The sequence below is a fragment of the Procambarus clarkii genome, chromosome 63 (assembly GCF_040958095.1).
Source record: "Procambarus clarkii isolate CNS0578487 chromosome 63, FALCON_Pclarkii_2.0, whole genome shotgun sequence".
In the NCBI taxonomy this organism is placed as follows: domain Eukaryota; kingdom Metazoa; phylum Arthropoda; class Malacostraca; order Decapoda; family Cambaridae; genus Procambarus; species Procambarus clarkii.
This window is the reverse complement of record NC_091212.1, coordinates 27,029,018-27,048,707: the sequence shown is the minus strand read 5'-3', so window position 1 is coordinate 27,048,707 and position 19,690 is coordinate 27,029,018. Positions and strand designations below refer to the sequence as shown.

The following is a 19,690-nucleotide window of genomic DNA, read 5'->3' as shown; positions in this document are numbered from 1 at the left end:
ACTTCAAAGTGATTGAAGATCGCCCAACAACAGTGATTCTGCCGCAGCGACCTTATCATCACTAACGGGAAGTGCTAATTATCCGACTACACCCCATGGCTGGTAGTTTTTGTGGCCATTATATAACTATAAGATAGGTTAGGTGATTAGTCAGCAGGACCACCCCATCACAAGGATGTGGTTCATGGGAGAGAAATTCCAGATAGCTGTTAACACCTACATGAACCTGTACAGACGCCTACTTGCTATTAACAAGGACCAACAGCCGCCATTAACAGGTCTAGGACAGTTCACATATAGCAAACCAAATTCTGATGTTGGAAGACCAGCTCTCACACATCCAAAACAGCCGAGGTCAATATAACTTTAATTAATCCATTATAGCTGTAATACTAACCCATTTAAACAGTAGAACATTATTCAGTAGTTCTTCAGAATTATTATTTGATTAATAGCCTTCGTCCATTAACCCCCATACTTGTTTACAGGTAAATACCTTGCCGGATAAACTTTAAATATACTCCACTTTGAAGTAATAATAATATAAAGTAAATTCAATATTTAAAGAATTTAAATTTAAATAAATTAGAAAACGATTAAATTAAATGCCTGCTAGAATAATGCCCCACAACCCGTCCTCAAGGCAATGTTCGGCCAAGCTGCGCCTGCTCTCCACGTGTCCTTGGGCTTAGTTCCACCAAGATGCCGTCCATCCCAAAGTTGTATTTGTGGATTCCAAATCATGTTTTTTTTTTTTTAACATAAAGTATTATAATGTTCGGTTCAGCTTAGTTTAGGTGTTTCGGTTCCGTTGTTAATTATTTGTATTTGTAGCACGTGGAAGCGAAGCACTTGGTGAGGTGTGATTCGAACACAGAACGTCAGTGAAGCCCTGTTCGAGAAATCTCCAGATGGTATCTTCAAAACAAGTAATTACAAGCAAAACCGGAACACCTAACCTAACCTCTACCTAATTATACATTAATTTATTATACATATTAATATTTATTTATATCTGAGAACACCCGATTGTAGCGTCGCTATATGATCAATATGTTGTATTCGATTTTCTGGTCCACTGCCGCCTGAACGAGCCTAGCCTGAGGACAGTCACACCTGGGGCCGGATTCAGGAAGGTACTTACGAAGGTTTTTCCTCTTAGCTAAGAACGAATTCCTTCTTAGCGCCTTCGTGGCGGCTACGTCCGTATTCAAAGAGCTACCCTAAGTGGAAAAACCTTCGTAAGTTCATTCCGGGATTTAAGTGTGGTTTCGACCACTCGTAGCTTTACGTAAACTGGATATAAGTCATTTTTTCTCTACTACATAACACTGGGATCGATTTATGATATTGGAACATGACCAAAATATTATAGCTGGTGAATCTAGTGAAGAGGAGTCCTTCGTGTTAGTTATATATGCATTCTCTGCTTGAAACTTGAAGTAAATATGTGTTTGATGATAGTAGAATTAGTTTTATAATAGCAAGATATTATACCAGTAGTTATTAAGTAAATAAACACTGGTGAACATGAAATATGAGAGAAGGTGATGAGCCCTGCCTGATGGGATCATTTACTATCACCAAATGCCCCTGTTCACCTAGTAGTAAGGGTATACCTTAGCTATACATACCCATTTCTAATTTATTTAGTTTGGTTTTATTTTGAAATTAAATCTGGGTGAGACATAAAATAAAAATATGCTGCACAAATGATGTTAGGTAAGGAGAAGGGTAAAAATGTCACAAACTTTATTCGTTGAATACTTAAAGCTATAATTATGACTATATACTGTAGATTATTAAAAAAGAGAGAGGGAAGTAGGGGTCCAAAACCTCTTCCTGTTATACAATTTGGGTGTGGAACAAGTAATTATCAAAAGAAGGCACCATGCCGGGAAGGCTATGTAGCAGTAAGGCAGTGAGGTGAGGCAGCTACTTATTTGAGAAATGCTTATTTTATTTACCTTATAAGCTGAGGCAACTTATTTTATTTGAGGAATACTCAGCTGATTCCTCTACATTTAGCATGGAACAAATTTGTGTCCAAGACCTCTTCCTGTTACTCAATTTGGCTGTGTGTAACCAAACTAGAAGTGCTCTACAAATCAAGGGACCCAGAATGTGGAATGACCTCCCGAATCATGTCAAAGGCTGTACCTCTCTCAACCAGTTTAAGAGTTAAACCAAGTACTGCCTAATTAACTCCATGTAACCTAACTTACCTCCTAAATGTCAACCCATGTCTTGCTATTTTTTAAACAACGCTGTTCACCAACATGTGCAATTGCTGAGTTATGCAATGCTAACCCCCCTTTTTGTATTTTTTATTCCTTCTTTCAACACAATTTATACCTAATCCCGATTACTAAGTTTTAGTCTGTGTTTTTTCCCCCACACCTTGCCCGAAATGCTATGAGTATTAGTGGCTTTAGGTATTGTATGTACTAGCTCTGTCTATAAATCCAACATTATGTTTGTAAATCAACTGTATGTACTTTTCCTGAATAAAATGTATTTATTATTTATTTTTTAATCAATAAGTATTAAAAGAAGGCACCAAGCTGGGAAGGCTATGTAGCACCATTGTGTGTAACAATAAACCAAATTTTTTTTAACAAATAATGCACCTGTATGGTAAAACAAATCCTGTCAGCTGTAAAAATATTGATGCAGTTATTTAAATGAAAAATATAATAAAAGAAATATTACTGGTTTATTTTTATCCTATCTTTTTGTACTGTACAGTATATCCAAGGAAGTGAAAAATTGAGACATAATGCACAATTTAATGAATGATTAGCATGGATTAGCGGTTCAAAAGAAATATGACTTGTATTACATATCAACATGAGATCTTAATGATCCATGGTCAACATGATTTAATAAGGATAATACAGTACTGTATTTGTAATAATACAAACTATAATTTAAAATCTTTATTACTGATTTTTTTTATTAAGAAGATTAGGTATACACAGCAATGTGCTGCTACCCTATTCTATATGGAATATTACACAGTGTAGATAAAAAACTAGCTATAAGTTTATCTAATACTCCCATCTCACAGGATGGTTAGACATACTGTACATGGAATCAATTTAGAAAATACCAGCCTCAATACAAAAAACAAATCAACTCTGACTAAACAACTGTAAGCAATTTTCACAAGAGGTAAGCACTGAATCATGGAAACATTATATTATAATTACTCTTACCAGTTTCTACAAAACTCCTCTCAAACAATGTATTTTTAAACATGTTTAGGTATACACAGCAATGTGCTGCTTTCCTATTCTGTATAAAGGACAACACAGTGTAGATCAAAAACCAGCTACCAGCTCACCCAACATCCTCACCTCACAGGATGGCCAGTCATACATGGAATTAGGAGGGAACAAAATACTTAATGCTGATCTATTAGCCTCCACTGGCAAAATCTGGGTGCAGCACAAGAATATCTTCCAATATTCCTGAGTGTATGAAGTAATTACAGAGCTGAAAATACCTCATACCATTTGGTATGAAGTCACTGATAACAGGACAATCACAGATATAGTGTTGGAGAGTATGTTCTCTCAAGTAGGACTGAAAACAGATGTTTTTTTTCCACCAAGAGGGCTATAAACCCATGGAACCGCCTACCCGCTGAAGCCGTAAATGCCAAATTCCAGCTAAAAAATATCATTAAGACAATTGGCGGGCCCTTTAACAAGCCGCCGGCTTTCTGTCCTCTTCGAGGCCACTAGATAGTTAGTGGCCCTTGGGTAAATTCAGTAAATATATACAATAATTGTCAGCGCATCTTCCGAGCAACAAGGACAGCTACACAGTATCTCTTAGAATTACGTAGGTAAACAACAAATGTAACATATTTGTTTACTACAATGTCGGTGCTGGCTGTAGAAGTTGAAAAAACATTGTTTTACTTCGAAATATACTAATTTTATAAGAAAATTCGACGTAAATGGGCGGCAGTAGAGCTCCGATAAGCCAGCGCTAAATCTTCAATATGAAGAATGTTGCTGCTCTCTGATTGGCCAAACGAAACACTGTAGTGACCTCTATCGGCACGCAGGTGAACCAACAATTTTCTTCCTAAGTATACCTTATTGAATCGCACCTAAGCATCTTCTTAGGGCGCACTTAGGAACCTTCGTAGCAAACCCACTTACGAAGAAATACACAGAGCTTCCTGAATCTAGGTCCTGTTGGGCAGCCCGTCTTCATAAACATTGGCCAAAGTTCATTCCACGCACTCGCCAAACCCCCCTGTTTATGAATGAAAAACGGTTTCCAACACGACTCACAAGTGATGACTTTTGAACACTTCCGGAACAAGTGCTTCGCTGACGACTTTTGTTCTAACTACAACGCTGTAAATGCTTCACCCACGTACTACAAATAATCACCAACACAAACTAAAACACCTAACCTAACCAGTGCCTAAATCTGCACAGTAAAAACAATATGAATTTATATTTGAGAACATTCCTGTTTTGGGTGAACAGCATGTTAACACTGATGAATGCGTCTTTGGGGTCGACCACTGGATGTAATGGATCTGGTCTGAGGACGGCTTGGGCTAGGAGTTGTTTGTAACGTTTTTCAATCAAAACAAGAGTTTGGCGCCTGGATTAACGAGCATTTGGCCTTTGTTTACGAGGACGAGCTGTGTTCAGGTTAGCACCAGTAGACCACCATTTCCTGTGACGTCACCTTGCAAGTAATGGCCTGGATAATGGCCTAATACTGGACTTTAAACCAAGGACCATTAAATCGGCTATGTTGCACTTGCCGCGAAAGCTACAGATGCCTCAGCTTTTCAACACTTGCAGACGAATATTTGTTGAGAGTGACAAAGTGTGTGCGTACTCGTCTATTTGTGGCTGCTGGATCGAGCTTTAGCTCTTGGACCCCACCTTTGGAACCGTTATAGAAGTCTAATGTACACGCGCGCACGCGCGCGCGCACACACACACACACACACACACACACACACACACACACACACACACACACACACACACACACACACACACACATCCCCCCAGAGGCGAGGGGGGAACCCACAACCAGCTACCCAGTAACACCAGAAGGGAGGACAACCCCGCCTCCCTCCTCTGCATAGAAAACCCCCCTACCCCAAACCCTCCCTGCCCCCACTCAAAAGTTCAGCCAAATCTCCCTCCCCCCACACCCAATCCCCACCCTTCTACCCCTCCCCTCCTCCCGAGTCCTCCCTCCCCCCCTTTCCTTCCCGTCCTCCCTCCCCTTTCACCCCATACCCTCCCTGTCCCTCCCCCTTCACTGGATCCCCCGCCCCTCATTCCAGTATCCTCTGAGATCCTGTTACCCACCTCACAGGTCCTCACACCCATGGAACAGCCTCCCCCGCCAGCAGAACACTCACCAAGGAGGCGATTTGAGAAGGGACAGAAGAAAGTGAGCCTCAAAGCGATGTACACTAACATAGATGGAATTACAAATAAAGCAAATGAGCTTGGAGAACTGGTACTAGAGGAAAACCCAGACATAATAGCCCTCACAGAAACAAAGATCACGAAAACAATAACAAATGCAGTGTTTCCACAGGACTATTATGTTATGCGGAAAGAGAGGGAAGGAAGAGGTGGGGGTGGTGTAGCTCTGCTGGTAAGAAAAGGCTGGGATTTTGAGGAGATGGATATTCAGGGCTGTGAAGGTTTCAGTGACTACATAGCAGGTACTGTAACAAATGGAGGGAAAAAAATTGTAGTCGCAGTCATATATAATCCACCACCAAATGACAGAAGACCTAGACAGGAATATGATAGAAACAACATGGCCACCATTAACATAATAGAAAGAGCAGCTTCTGTTGCTAGCAGGAATGGATCTGGACTACTAATTATGGGAGACTTCAACCATGGGAAGATAGATTGGAAGAACAGAGACCCGCATGGAGGACCAGAAACATGGAGAGCTAAGCTGCTGGACGTGGCAACAAGAAACTTTCTAAGCCAGCATTCCAAAGAGCCAACAAGAATGAGAGGAGAAGATGAACCAGCAATGCTTGATTTGATATTTACCCTAAATGAATGGGATATAAGGGAAGTTAAGATGGAAGCGCCCTTGGGAATGAGTGACCACAGTGTATTGAACTTTGAGTACCTGGTAGAGCTAGGACTTATCTCCCCCCAAAAAGAACTAGGAATCAAAAGGCTGGCATACCGAAAGGGGAATTATGAACAGATGAGAAGTTTCCTAAGTGAAATACCTTGGGACACAGACCTCAGAGACAAGTCTGTACAGGGTATGATGGACTATGTTACCCAAAAGTGTCAGGAGGCAGTAAACAGGTTCATCCCGGCCCAAAGGGAAAAATCCGAGAAGCAACAAAAGAATCCATGGTATAATAGGGCATGTATGGAAGCGAAGAAACTGAACAAGAAGGCGTGGAGGAACTTCCGGAATAACAGAACACCAGAAAGCAGGGAGAGATACCAGAGAACCAGGAATGAGTACGTCAGGGTGAGAAGAGAAGCAGAGAAAATTTTTGAAAATGATATAGCAAACAAAGCCAAGACCGAACCAAAGCTACTCCACAGTCACATCAGAAGGAAAACAACAGTGAAAGAACAGGTATTGAAACTTAGAACAGGCGAGGACAGGTATACAGAGAATGACAGAGAGGTGTGTGAGGAACTCAACAAGAGGTTCCAGGAGGTCTTCACAATAGAACAGGGTGAGGTCACTGGGCTAGGAGAAAGGGAGGTAAACCAGGCGGCCTTGGAGGAGTTCGAAATTACGAGAGAGGAGGTCAAGAGACACCTGCTGGATCTGGATGTTAGAAAGGCGGTTGGTCCAGATGGGATCTCACCATGGGTACTGAAAGAGTGTGCAGAGGCACTTTGCTTGCCACTCTCCATAGTGTATAGTAAATCACTAGAGACGGGAGACCTACCAGAAATATGGAAGACGGCGAATGTGGTCCCAATATACAAAAAGGGCGACAGACAAGAGGCACTGAACTACAGGCCAGTGTCCTTGACTTGTATACCATGCAAGGTGATGGAGAAGATCGTGAGAAAAAACCTGGTAACACATCTGGAGAGAAGGGACTTCGTGACAAATCGCCAACATGGATTCAGGGAGGGTAAATCTTGCCTTACAGGCTTGATAGAATTCTACGATCAGGTGACACAGATTAAGCAAGAAAGAGAGGGCTGGGCGGACTGCATTTTCTTGGATTGTCGGAAAGCCTTTGACACAGTACCGCATAAGAGGCTGGTACATAAGCTGGAGAGACAGGCAGGTGTAGCTGGTAAGGTGCTCCAGTGGATAAGGGAGTATCTAAGCAATAGGAAGCAGAGAGTTACGGTGAGGGGTGAGACCTCCGATTGGCGTGAAGTCACCAGTGGAGTCCCACAGGGCTCTGTACTCGGTCCTATCTTGTTTCTGATATATGTAAATGATCTCCCGGAGGGTATCGATTCATTTCTCTCAATGTTTGCGGACGATGCTAAAATTATGAGAAGGATTAAAACAGAAGAGGACTGTTTGAGGCTTCAAGAAGACCTAGACAAGCTGAAGGAATGGTCGAACAAATGGTTGTTAGAGTTTAACCCAACAAAATGTAATGTAATGAAGATAGGTGTAGGGAGCAGGAGGCCAGATACAAGGTATCATCTGGGAGAGGAAATTCTTCAGGAGTCAGAGAAGGAAAAAGACTTGGGGTTGTTGACAGACCTGTCTCCTGCAGCACATATCAAGCGGATAACATCAGCGGCATATGCCAGGCTGGCCAACATACGAACGGCATTCAGAAACTTGTGTAAAGAATCATTCAGAACTTTGTATACCACATATGTCAGGCCAATCCTGGAGTATGCAGCCCCAGCATGGAGTCCATATCTAGTCAAGGATAAGACTAAACTGGAAAAGGTTCAAAGGTTTGCCACCAGACTAGTACCCGAGCTGAGAGGTATGAGCTACGAGGAGAGACTACGGGAATTAAACCTCACTTCGCTGGAAGACAGAAGAGTTAGGGGGGACATGATCACCACATTCAAGATTCTGAAGGGGATTGATAGGGTAGATAAAGACAGTCTATTTAACACAAGGGGAACACGCACAAGGGGACACAGGTGGAAACTGAGTGCCCAAATGAGCCACAGAGATATTAGAAAGAACTTTTTTAGTGTCAGAGTGGTTGACAAATGGAATGCATTAGGGGGTGATGTGGTGGAGGCTGACTCCATACACAGTTTCAAGTGTAGATATGACAGAGCCCGATAGGCTCAGGAATCTGTACACCTGTTGATTGACGGTTGAGAGGCGGGACCAAAGAGCCAGAGCTCAACCCCCGCAAACACAACTAGGTGAGTACACACACACACACACCTCACCAGTGGAGTCCCACAGGGCTCTGTACTCGGTCCTATCTTGTTTCTGATATATGTAAATGATCTCCCGGAGGGAATAGATTCATTTCTCTCAATTTTGCGAACGATGCCAAAATTATGAGAAGGATTAAGACAGAGGAGGACTGCTTGAGACTTCAAGAAGACCTAGACAAGCTGAAGGAATAGTCAAACAAATGGTTGTTAGAGTTTAACCCAAGCAAATGTAATGCAATGAAGATAGGTGTAGGGAGCAGGAGGCCAGATACAAGGTACCATCTGGGAGATGAAATACTTCAAGAGTCAGAGAAAGAAAAAGACTTGGGGGTTGATATCACGCCAGACCTGTCTCCTGCAGCCCATATCAAGAGGATAACATCAGCGGCATATGCCAGGCTGGCCAACATAAGAACGGCATTCAGAAACTTGTGTAAGGAATCATTCAGAACTTTGTATACCACTATACTTTGTTAGGCCAATCCTGGAGTATGCAGCCCCAGCATGGAGTCCATATCTAGTCAAGGATAAGACCAAACTGGAAAAGGTTCAAAGGTTTGCCACCAGACTAGTACCCGAGCTGAGAGGTATGAGCTACGAGGAGAGACTACGGGAATTAAACCTCACTTCGCTGGAAGACAGAAGAGTTAAGGGGGACATGATCACCACATTCAAGATTCTCAAGGGAATTGATAGGGTAGATAAAGACAGTCTAACACAAAGGGCACACGCACTAGGAGACACAGGTGGAAACTGAGTGGCCAAATGAGCCACAGAGATATTAGAAAGAACTTTTCTAGTGTCAGAGTGGTTGACAAATGGAATGCATTAGGGAGTGCTCCGCATACACAGTTTCAAGTGTAGATATGATAGAGCCCAATAGGCTCATGAACCTGTACACCTGTTGATTGACAGTTGAGAGGTGGGACCAAAGAGCTAAAGCTCAACCCCCGCAAGCACAACTAGGTGAGTACACTCGAGCGCTGAGTGAACAGTGCTTTGGGTCGTAGTCGTAAGGGCCCGGGTTCGATTCCCGGCGTAGGCGGAAACAAATGGGCAGATTTTCTTTCACCCTGATGATTCTGTTCACGTAACAGTAAATAGGTACCTGGGAGTTAGAACGCTGCTACGGGTTGCTTCCTGGGGATGTGTGCGCGCGTATTAGAAAAATATATGTCATAGACATAATTGAGGGAAAATGGATTGGTTAGAAAGGCGGGGTCCAAGAGCTAATAGCTCAATTCTGCAGGCACAAATTGTAAATACAAATAGTAAATACACACACAGGGACACACACAAAATGCAACCCACAACAGCTAAATTGAAGGTACCTGTTTACCGCTCGGTGAAAGAAGTCTGTTTCTATTTTGCTGAATATCGAACTAGAGTACAGGGTGGTGAATAGGGGGACGCTGGCCACTCACCCGCGCGACCCTGTGTGTCTGCCTGTTTCACCTATCCTCTTTCCTGGCTTGGGGCCAAGACTATAAATATCCAGCCATGACCTTCCTAATTTAAAAGCCCCACCCCCTTTAGCACACGGCCCCGCCCCTCAAGCATATAGCTCCACCCCTCCAGCACACGGCCCCGCCCCTCAAGCATATAGCTCCACCCCTCCAGCACACGGCCCCGCCCCTCAAGCATATAGCTCCACCCCTCCATCACAAGGTCCCGCCCCTCAAGCATATAGCTCCACCCCTCCATCACAAGGTCCCGCCCCTCAAGCATATAGCTCCACCCCTCCAGCACACGGTCCCGCCCCTCAAGCATATAGCTCCACCCCTCCAGCACACGGCCCCGCCCCTCAAGCATATAGCTCCACCCCTCCAGCACAAGGCCCCGCCCCTCAAGCATATAGCTCCACCCCTCCATCACAAGGTCCCGCCCCTCAAGCATATAGCTCCACCCCTCCATCACAAGGTCCCGCCCCTCAAGCATATAGCTCCACCCCTCCAGCACACGGCCCCGCCCCTCAAGCATATAGCTCCACCCCTCCAGCACAAGGCCCCGCCCCTCAAGCATATAGCTCCACCCCTCCAGCACAAGGCCCCGCCCCTCAAGCATATAGCTCCACCCCTCCAGCACACGGCCCCGCCCCCTCAAGCATATAGCTCCACCCCTCCAGCACACGGCCCCGCCCCTCAAGCATATAGCTCCACCCCTCCAGCACAAGGCCCCGCCCCTCAAGCATATAGCTCCACCCCTCCAGCACAAGGCCCCGCCCCTCAAGCATATAGCTCCACCCCTCCATCACAAGGTCCCGCCCCTCAAGCATATAGCTCCACCCCTCCAGCACACGGCCCCGCCCCTCAAGCATATAGCTCCACCCCTCCATCACAAGGCCCCGCCCCTCAAGCATATAGCTCCACCCCTCCATCACAAGGCCCCGCCCCTCAAGCATATAGCTCCACCCCTCCAGCATATAGCTCCACCCCTCCAGCACACGGCCCCGCCCCTCAAGCATATAGCTCCACCCCTCCAGCACACGGCCCCGCCCCTCAAGCATATAGCTCCACCCCTCCAGCACACGGCCCCGCCCCTGAAGCATATAGCTCCACCCCTCCAGCACACGGCCCCGCCCCTCAAGCATATAGCTCCACCTTACCCCGCCAGGAGTCATCACTCCCTCACCATAAACCACCACGCTGTGTGACCAGGCTGGCGCGCGGGAACTAGCTGGAAGCGTCGCCCAACAGTGAACGACACCAATTCCTCCCCAAGTTTCACTAATGGGAAAACTTTTGATAGAATCGACGCCAGAGTTTCCGGGAGTCCCCGGCCAGCGTCGCCATATAACCTACTACAGTTCCCAAACTGACAAGCACGTCACCTTCATGATTGTTACGGTCGCCGTTTGCCATCACGATTTTTTATAAGGGGTCAAACCCTCCAGCAAGTTTACATACAAGTTTACACACAAGGTTGTCCATATTTGCAAGTCTACACAACGGCCGACAGTGACATGAGAGGGAATCTCCCTCCTCCCTGATAAGAGTGAAAGTTTTTCTAAGGATGTCCACTCTGTATCACAGGTTTGTCCAGGCTGTTACGAGGCTTGACTCTAGCCTGCAGTTGCAATATAGGGCAACACGTTGTACAGTGTAAGGGGCAACACGTTGTACAGTGTAAGGGGCAACACGTTGTACAGTGTAAGGGGCAACACGTTGTACAGTGTAAGGGGCAACACGTTGTACAGTGTAAGGGGCAACACGTTGTACAGTGTAGGGGGCAACACGTTGTACAGTGTAGGGGGCAACACGTTGTACAGTGTAGGGGGCAACACGTTGTACAGTGCAGTGCAACACTTTGTACAGTGAAGAGCTGAATGTTGTACAGTGGAGTACCTATCAGTGACTACTGGGGAGGGGTGGGTGGGGGAGGTGTAGTTCTTCATGCCCCACCTACACTATGCCCCACCTACACTATGCCCCACCTACACTATGCCCCACCTACACTATGCCCCACCTACACTATGCCCCACCTACACTATGCCCCAACTACACTATGCCCCACCTACACTATGCCCCGCCTACACTATGCCCCGCCTACACTATGCCCCGCCTACACTATGCCCCGCCTACACTATGCCCCACCTACACTATGCCCCACCTACACTATGCCCCACCTACACTATGCCCCACCTACACAATGCCCCACCTACACTATGCCCCACCTACACTATGCCCCACCTACACTATGCACCCACCTACACTATGCCCCACCTACACTATGCCCCACCTACACTATGCCCCACCTACACTATGCCCCACCTACACTATGCCCCCACCTACACTATGCCCCACCTACACTATGCCCCACCTACACTATGCCCCCACCTACACTATGCCCCACCTACACTATGCCCCCACCTACACTATGCCCCACCTACACTATGCCCCACCTACACAATGCCCCACCTACACTATGCCCCACCTACACTATGCCCCACCTACACTATGCCCCACCTACACTATGCCCCACCTACACTATGCCTACTTCCACAACTTACTTCGGGTCCCTCCACGTGTTGACCACCGTCCAGGGTCACAACATTTTCTTACGTTTCATCAACTCATTTGCGTTTCCAGTTCCCACCTGTGTCCTCTCGTCTTAGTTTCTATCACTTTAAAGAGGCTGTCCTTGTCCCACCTTGACCAATCCCCTCACTATCTTGTATGTTGCTGTCATGTCACCCTCGTCTTGTTTCTCCTCCAGGGACACGAGACCTCTAGCGCCCTTAACCTGTCCTCACAGCTTAAACCTCTTGGCTCTGGCACCAGTCTTCTTGTAAACCTTTTCTTCTTTTCAGTTTTGGTTTTATGCTTCGTAAGAAAGAACTTTTTCTTGTAAGTGGAAGAATTCTCATGGATTCCAGGCCGGTGCTGCATATTCCGGGCTAACATAGAGCCCGGGGAAGCCAATAATAATAATAATAATGAGAGAGGTGGTTGGTGGAGAATGGAGGAGAACTGTGGTGGAGAATGGAGGAGAATTGTGGTGGAGGGTGGTGGTGGTGGAGAGTGGAGGAGTCAACGACCCGGGGAAGCCACACTGACGCACCGTGTAATCTGCCTCAGGCCAAACAAAGCACAATTGGGCCACAATATATACATCCTCCTCCTCTTCCTCCTCCTCCTTCTCCTCCTGCCTCTTCGTTTTTGCTTGCCCTTCTCTTGTTTCCTCCCTTCTCCTCATTCCTTCTTCCTCTTCTCCTCCTCATTCCTTTTCCTTTCTTCCCCCCCCCCCTGCTCCCTCCCGACCTCTGATCAACCTGGCTATTGTCATCACGTACCATCACGGTCAATTATCATCAAAAAGAGTCATCGTGATCATGGGATTAGCGCCCTCAAGGACTTTCTCAAGTCATGAGAATCCAGTTCGTGTTCTGATATTATGAGTCATCAGATTAGGTGCGTGTTCGCCGCTTGTAATTTATGAGATCATGAGGTTTTAAGATTTTGTCTTCCATGTTGTATTCATGAGGTTGTGATTCACTTTTTTAATGAATACATGACTGTCAAGGATGTGTTTGTCAAGGGGCTGGCATTGACGTTTCGAACACATGCGCAATGAAATCACAATAGCCTGATGTATCTAGGGAAAAACCTCTACAGCAGAGATTCCATGGTATGGAATCCGTGTCCTGGCTCACCCCTAGAAGCACGTCTTAAGCACGAACGTGGGTACGATCCCACCGCCCTGCTCTAAAGATTGTCCCACACGTGTGCAAATATTTGCACTTCACAATGGACATAATTTATCGTTGCACGCACCTATAAAACAGCCATTTCAAGGCCTTGCGGGTGTGTCGCACCTCTCCTGTGCCAGGTGAGCACGACGGGCTCACCATAGCCCGTGCTGCTGCCAACTTTTGGTTCCGAGTAGCTGAATCTAAACCAACAACAAAAAATTCATATTCACAACAAAAATTAGGCATATTCATCACATTCACTCCAAACATCTATACCACTTACGGGCTATTCATGCCTGTGCCACCTCTTGGGTGGCTTAAATCATCATTATCATCATCATCATCATCGGCGTCGCGCAGGTCCGCAGGTTGCTACCTAATTTAATATTTAACCAAAGCAAGTGTGGAATTTCTAGATAAGCATTTTGGCATTACATTCTCGTGTGAAAAATTCTAGGCTTTTGCGATATCCAGCTGATAATTCCCGGAGAGGAAGGTTGTACTGAGGCTTGTACAGGACCCTCTAGGCCAACTACTGACCTTTTCCAGCATGTAACCCACAACAGTTATCTAGTTCTCAAGTACCTATTTACTAACTCGGTGAACAGATGCATCAGTTGAATGGAGACGTGCCCAACCGTTTCTGTCCGACCCGGGGTTGAACTCTGGTCCCTCGATTGAGAGTCGAGAACATAAAGCTTAAAATCCAGTTTGAAGTTCTTTTTGAACCCTCAGTGTTTACCTGGACCAGAATTGAATTAGCATTTACCCATCAACTTGCTAACCTGAGCTTTTCTCAATCTTTGGCGACTTTGTTTAAACTGATTAAACAGTTGAAGAATGTCGAAATTAACCAATTACATGTTGTTACTGTTAAGAACAGCCACCTAGTGGTTTGGAGTTCACAAACAGTGTAATATATGTAAACAATGCCGCCAAAGATTGAGAAAAAGATCCAGAGATGTGTAAGTACTTGTGTTGATGATTCCTGCAGCCCCCGGGCGCTAGGCTCCTGCAGCCCCCCGGGCGCTAGGCTCCAGCAGCCCCCCGGGCGCTAGGCTCCTGCAGCCCCCCGGGCGCTAGGCTCCTGCAGCCCCCGGGCGCTAGGCTCCAGCAGCCCCCCGGGCGCTAGGCTCCTGCAGCCCCCGGGCGCTAGGCTCCAGCAGCCCCCCGGGCGCTAGGCTCCAGCAGCCCCCGGGCGCTAGGCTCCTGCAGCCCCCCGGGCGCTAGGCTCCTGCAGCCCCCGGGCGCTAGGCTCCAGCAGCCCCCGGGCCCTAGGCTCCTGCAGCCCCCGGGCGCTAGGCTCCTGCAGCCCCCGGGCGCTAGGCTCCTGCAGCCCCCCGGGCGCTAGGCTCCTGCAGCCCCCGGGCGCTAGGCACCAGCAGCCCCCGGGCCCTAGGCTCCTGCAGCCCCCGGGCGCTAGGCTCCTGCAGCCCCCCGGGCGCTAGGCTCCTGCAGCCCCCCGGGCGCTAGGCTCCTGCAGCCCCCCGGGCGCTAGGCTCCTGCAGCCCCCCGGGCGCTAGGCTCCTGCAGCCCCCGGGCGCTAGGCTCCTGCAGCCCCCCGGGCGCTAGGCTCCTGCAGCCCCCCGGGCGCTAGGCTCCTGCAGCCCCCGGGCGCTAGGCTCCAGCAGCCCCCCGGGCGCTAGGCTCCAGCAGCCCCCGGGCGCTAGGCTCCTGCAGCCCCCCGGGCGCTAGGCTCCTGCAGCCCCCCGGGCGCTAGGCTCCAGCAGCCCCCCGGGCGCTAAGCTCCAGCAGCCCCCGGGCGCTAGGCTCCAGCAGCCCCCCGGGCGCTAGGCTCCAGTAGCCCCCGGGCCCTAGGCTCCTGCAGCCCCCCGGGCGCTAGACTCCTGCAGCCCCCCGGGCGCTAGACTCCTGCAGCCCCCGGGCGCTAGGCTCCAGCAGCCCCCGGGCCCTAGGCTCCTGCAGCCCCCGGGCGCTAGGCTCCTGCAGCCCCCCGGGCGCTAGGCTCCTGCAGCCCCCCGGGCGCTAGGCTCCTGCAGCCCCCGGGCGCTAGGCTCCTGCAGCCCCCGGGCGCTAGGCTCCTGCAGCCCCCGGGCGCTAGGCTCCTGCAGCCCCCCGGGCGCTAGGCTCCTGCAGCCCCCCGGGCGCTAGGCTCCTGCAGCCCCCCGGGCGCTAGGCTCCTGCAGCCCCCCGGGCGCTAGGCTCCTGCAGCCCCCCGGGCGCTAGGCTCCTGCAGCCCCCCGGGCGCTAGGCTCCTGCAGCCCCCCGGGCGCTAGGCTCCTGCAGCCCCCCGGGCGCTAGGCTCCAGCAGCCCCCCGGGCGCTAGGCTCCAGCAGCCCCCCGGGCGCTAGGCTCCAGTAGCCCCCGGGCCCTAGGCTCCTGCAGCCCCCCGGGCGCTAGGCTCCAGCAGCCCCCCGGGCGCTAGGCTCCTGCAGCCCCCGGGCGCTAGGCTCCTGCAGCCCCCGGGCGCTAGGCTCCTGCAGCCCCCGGGCGCTAGGCTCCAGCAGCCCTCCGGGCGCTAGGCTCCAGCAGCCCCCCGGGCGCTAGGCTCCAGCAGCCCCCCGGGCGCTAGGCTCCAGCAGCCCCCCGGGCGCTAGGCTCCAGCAGCCCCCCGGGCGCTAGGCTCCAGCAGTCTCACAAGACCAGGCGTAAGTGTTGGCGACGGTGTGGATAGCCCTACACCTGCTGGCTCACGCTTGACCACCTGCTCCTGGGAACCCCCTTGGTCGCCCCAACAGTGGGGAGGGTGAGGAACAGTAAGCGAGGAGTGAGGAAGACAGGAGAGGGAGGGAAAACGAGGAGTGAGGAAGACAGGAGAGGGAGGGAAAGCGAGGAGTGAGGAAGACAGGAGAGGGAGGGAAAGCGTGGAGTGAAAGGTTGATCTCACAAGACTCTCTTACTCTGAGAAATGTGCTGGTGTGAACTCTGAATTGAGGCATATATTAGTGAATTAATACCTGAAGCCCACTCTGGGGCGAGTGATCACTGGTGTCTGAGTGACCGGCTCAAAAGAGGGGGGGGGAAGACACGCATTCTGATGGGTAAGTTATGAGGCACTCAGGTTATTTCCATGACAAGTACCATAGGGCGCACACAACCATTTTTAATTTTAAAAAATAATTGAGATAAATAGGTCTGGAGTGCTGACCTATTTGTACATACATATCAGTGACTACGGGAAGGTGAGGTCTAGCTCTTCTTGCCCCGCCTACTAGCCGTTGTATTAGGTAACCATGCAGTGGATAGAAAGGCGAAGTCCAAGAACTAAAGCTCGATTCTACGAGTAGAAATGAGTATACATCATAGATACCATACCTTGCGGTGACTCCGGGGCTCAAGATCCCCGTGGCCCGATCTCTCATCTCCTACAGCTCCTCTTAGACAAATACTTTTATACAAAAACTATATGTATACGAGTGTACATAGAGCTGTATTAGAGCTAATACATGGTACTTAACACCAAGTATAAGCCCATATGTGACACAACGCAATCCAGCACAAACAAGCACTGGCCTGCTAACAGCAACAGACGGGGTGGATCAGGGGACACACTGAGGGTTGAGGCCGTGTGTGGTTCACAGGGAGCGGCTCTCAACTGTGACCTTGGTCTTGGTCCCTGTGACACCACCACACCCGCTCTCATCTCCTCTCTCTACTGCCTTCATATGTATGCTGCGCAACCACTCACAAATGCGCATGAAAGCACGTACGAACGGGGTCGCACGCACACGCACGCGCCTACACACACACACACACACATCCCGGGATGAAGCTCGCAAGTTGACCAATCCCCAGATACCTATTTACTGCTACCATAGGTGAACAGAGGTGAGAGGTGAGGCTTCTTACTGCAGGTGTTCGTAGCAAGGTTGGTACAACTCCAGTCCTCCGCTCCTATGGACGTGACCATAGGGATCACAGATCCAACAAAAAACATAAACAATCCAGCTGGGACGACCCATTAGTGGAGGAAAAATAGCTGATGCCATGCTCAGCGTTACAACATATGATAAGGAGAAAGCCCGCCTCAGAGCAGTGCGTGTGCCCCAGGCAGGGGACATCCTTCTGACAGTGCCCATGTTGGCAGCGGGCACGCGCCGAGCTCCAGAATCCCTTCCTGTAGCAGTGGTCCTCCGTCTTGGTGTCCCAATTCACACTGAGTATAAGAAGAATATTTGCAACAGGGTGGAAGCACACCGATATGGCCTACATGTGTTGCACTGCAGAAGATCCAAGGGCTGGCATACAAGATACAACGAGGTTAATGATATCATCAAGAAGAGCCTTGCCTCAGTTCAGTGCCCAGCGGAGAGAGAACCTCGCATCCTAGTGGACCAAAACCCGAATGACCCCCCACATATCACCTGGATGGCATCACAATATACCCCTGGAAGAGGGGCAAACAGTTGGTGTGGGACTACACATGTGTATCCACCCTGGCTAACACCTATGTACACTTTGGTGCTGATCAAGCAGGTGGGGCGGCCAACCACAGAGAAATAACAAAATCAGTCAAATACAGGAGGCTGGAAAGTCAATACACCTTTGTTCCCATAGCGTCTGAGACGTTCGGCCCCTGGGAAAGAAGTGCCTTGGGATTTCTCAAAGAATTGGGTTCTAGGCACATTGCCATCACCAAAGACCAAAGGGCTGCCAGTTTCTTGTTCCAGCGCCTCAGTGTGGCGATCCAGATGGGAAATGCCTGCTGTCTCCTGGGTTGCTGTCCGGAAGTGGAGGAGCTCCAAGAGATCCATAACCTCTTAACACACATTGTATTAACTAATGTACATCTTGTAACCTTTAAGTATCTAATACAGCACAACAAAAAGGGAAGGAAAGTTAGGAGAAAAGAACATATAAACTGTATTAGAGAGCACCTAAAAAACCCTCTAATGCGTTGTGTGTGCTTTTCTCCGAGGCTAAGGGTCCCCTTCTTTCAGCCATATATATATATATATATATATATATATATATATATATATATATATATATATATATATATATATATATATATATATATATGTCGTACCTAGTAGCCAGAACTCACTTCTCAGCCTACTATGCAAGGCCAAATTTGACTAGTAAGCCAAGTTTTCATGAATTAATTGTTTTTCGACTACCTAACCTACCTAACCTAACCTAACCTAACTTTTTCGGCTACCTAACCAAACCTAACCTATAAAGATAGGTTAGGTTAGGTTAGGTAGGGTTGGTTAGGTTCGGTCATATATCTACGTTAATTTTAACTCCAATAAAAAAAAATTGACCTCATACATAATGAAATGGGTAGCTTTATCATTTCATAAGAAAAAAATTAGAAAAAATATATTATTCAGGAAAATTTGGCATATTAGGCAAATCGGGCCTTGAATAGTAGGCCAAAAAGTGAGTTCTGGCTACTAGGTACGACATATATATATATATATATATATATATATATATATATATATATATATATATATATATATATATATATATAATCAGAAAGAGCTCCTCCCGTGATAGGCTCAAACCTTTGACTGAGAGGGGGTAATAAACACCTTGACAAGTCCAGTACTCTGACCATATAGCTGCCACACTGTTAAAAGTCACTGGTAGCCGAAGCTGTTTCCTTCCAATGACTCAATAGCAACTAAGTAGCCATAGATCGTTTTCAATGACACAATTCACTCATTTGAGAGAACACGAGCCCCAATTGTAATATATAATATATATATATATATATATATATATATATATATATATATATATATATATCTGGCAAGGTCATCCAGGAGGCGTGACTGAGGAGTGAGTCTCAGTCTCTCTCTCTCTCTCTCTCTCTCTCTCTCTCTCTCTCTCTCTCTCTCTCTCTCTCTCTCTCCTTCTCACCCTTCCCTAATTTACCTTTTTTTATCATTGTTGCCGCCGGAGGCTGCTACTTTATTGTGCACCCCATACTCATCCTGTGAGCGGTAGCGCAAAAAGCATTACAGAGGGCACAAAAGGTCTTTATCAGACCTCAACGGAGATTATTACATTAACAATTTCATCTATCCTTCACACCTTATAATTACAATGTCAGCTAGTTACAGAGAATGTTCTATTTCACGAGCTATATATTTACAGTAAGTCATTATACATTAATGGTAGGTGTTATCGCTAATACATAATTGTT

The 19,690-nt window shown here is 48.0% G+C and overlaps 1 protein-coding gene across 1 annotated transcript; it reads left to right on the top strand.

Moving 5' to 3' along the window:
• The first annotated feature begins 175 nt into the window (after positions 1–175).
• Positions 176–11,057, top strand: LOC123749208 (uncharacterized). The gene is made up of 2 exons (XM_045731322.2): positions 176–316; positions 9,918–11,057. Exons 1-2 carry the CDS (start codon positions 176–178, stop codon positions 11,055–11,057), a joined length of 1,281 nt encoding a protein of 426 aa, XP_045587278.2.
• The last annotated feature ends 8,633 nt before the right edge of the window (positions 11,058–19,690 follow it).

Coding starts and splice junctions, on each gene's coding strand:
- LOC123749208 (XM_045731322.2), top strand. CDS start 176: ATGTGGTTCATGGGAGAGAAATTCCAGATAGCTGTTAACACCTACATG. Junction 317..9,917: donor ATAGCAAACCAAATTCTGAT/GTTGGAAGACCA, acceptor CACCCCCTTTAG/CACACGGCCCCGCCCCTCAA.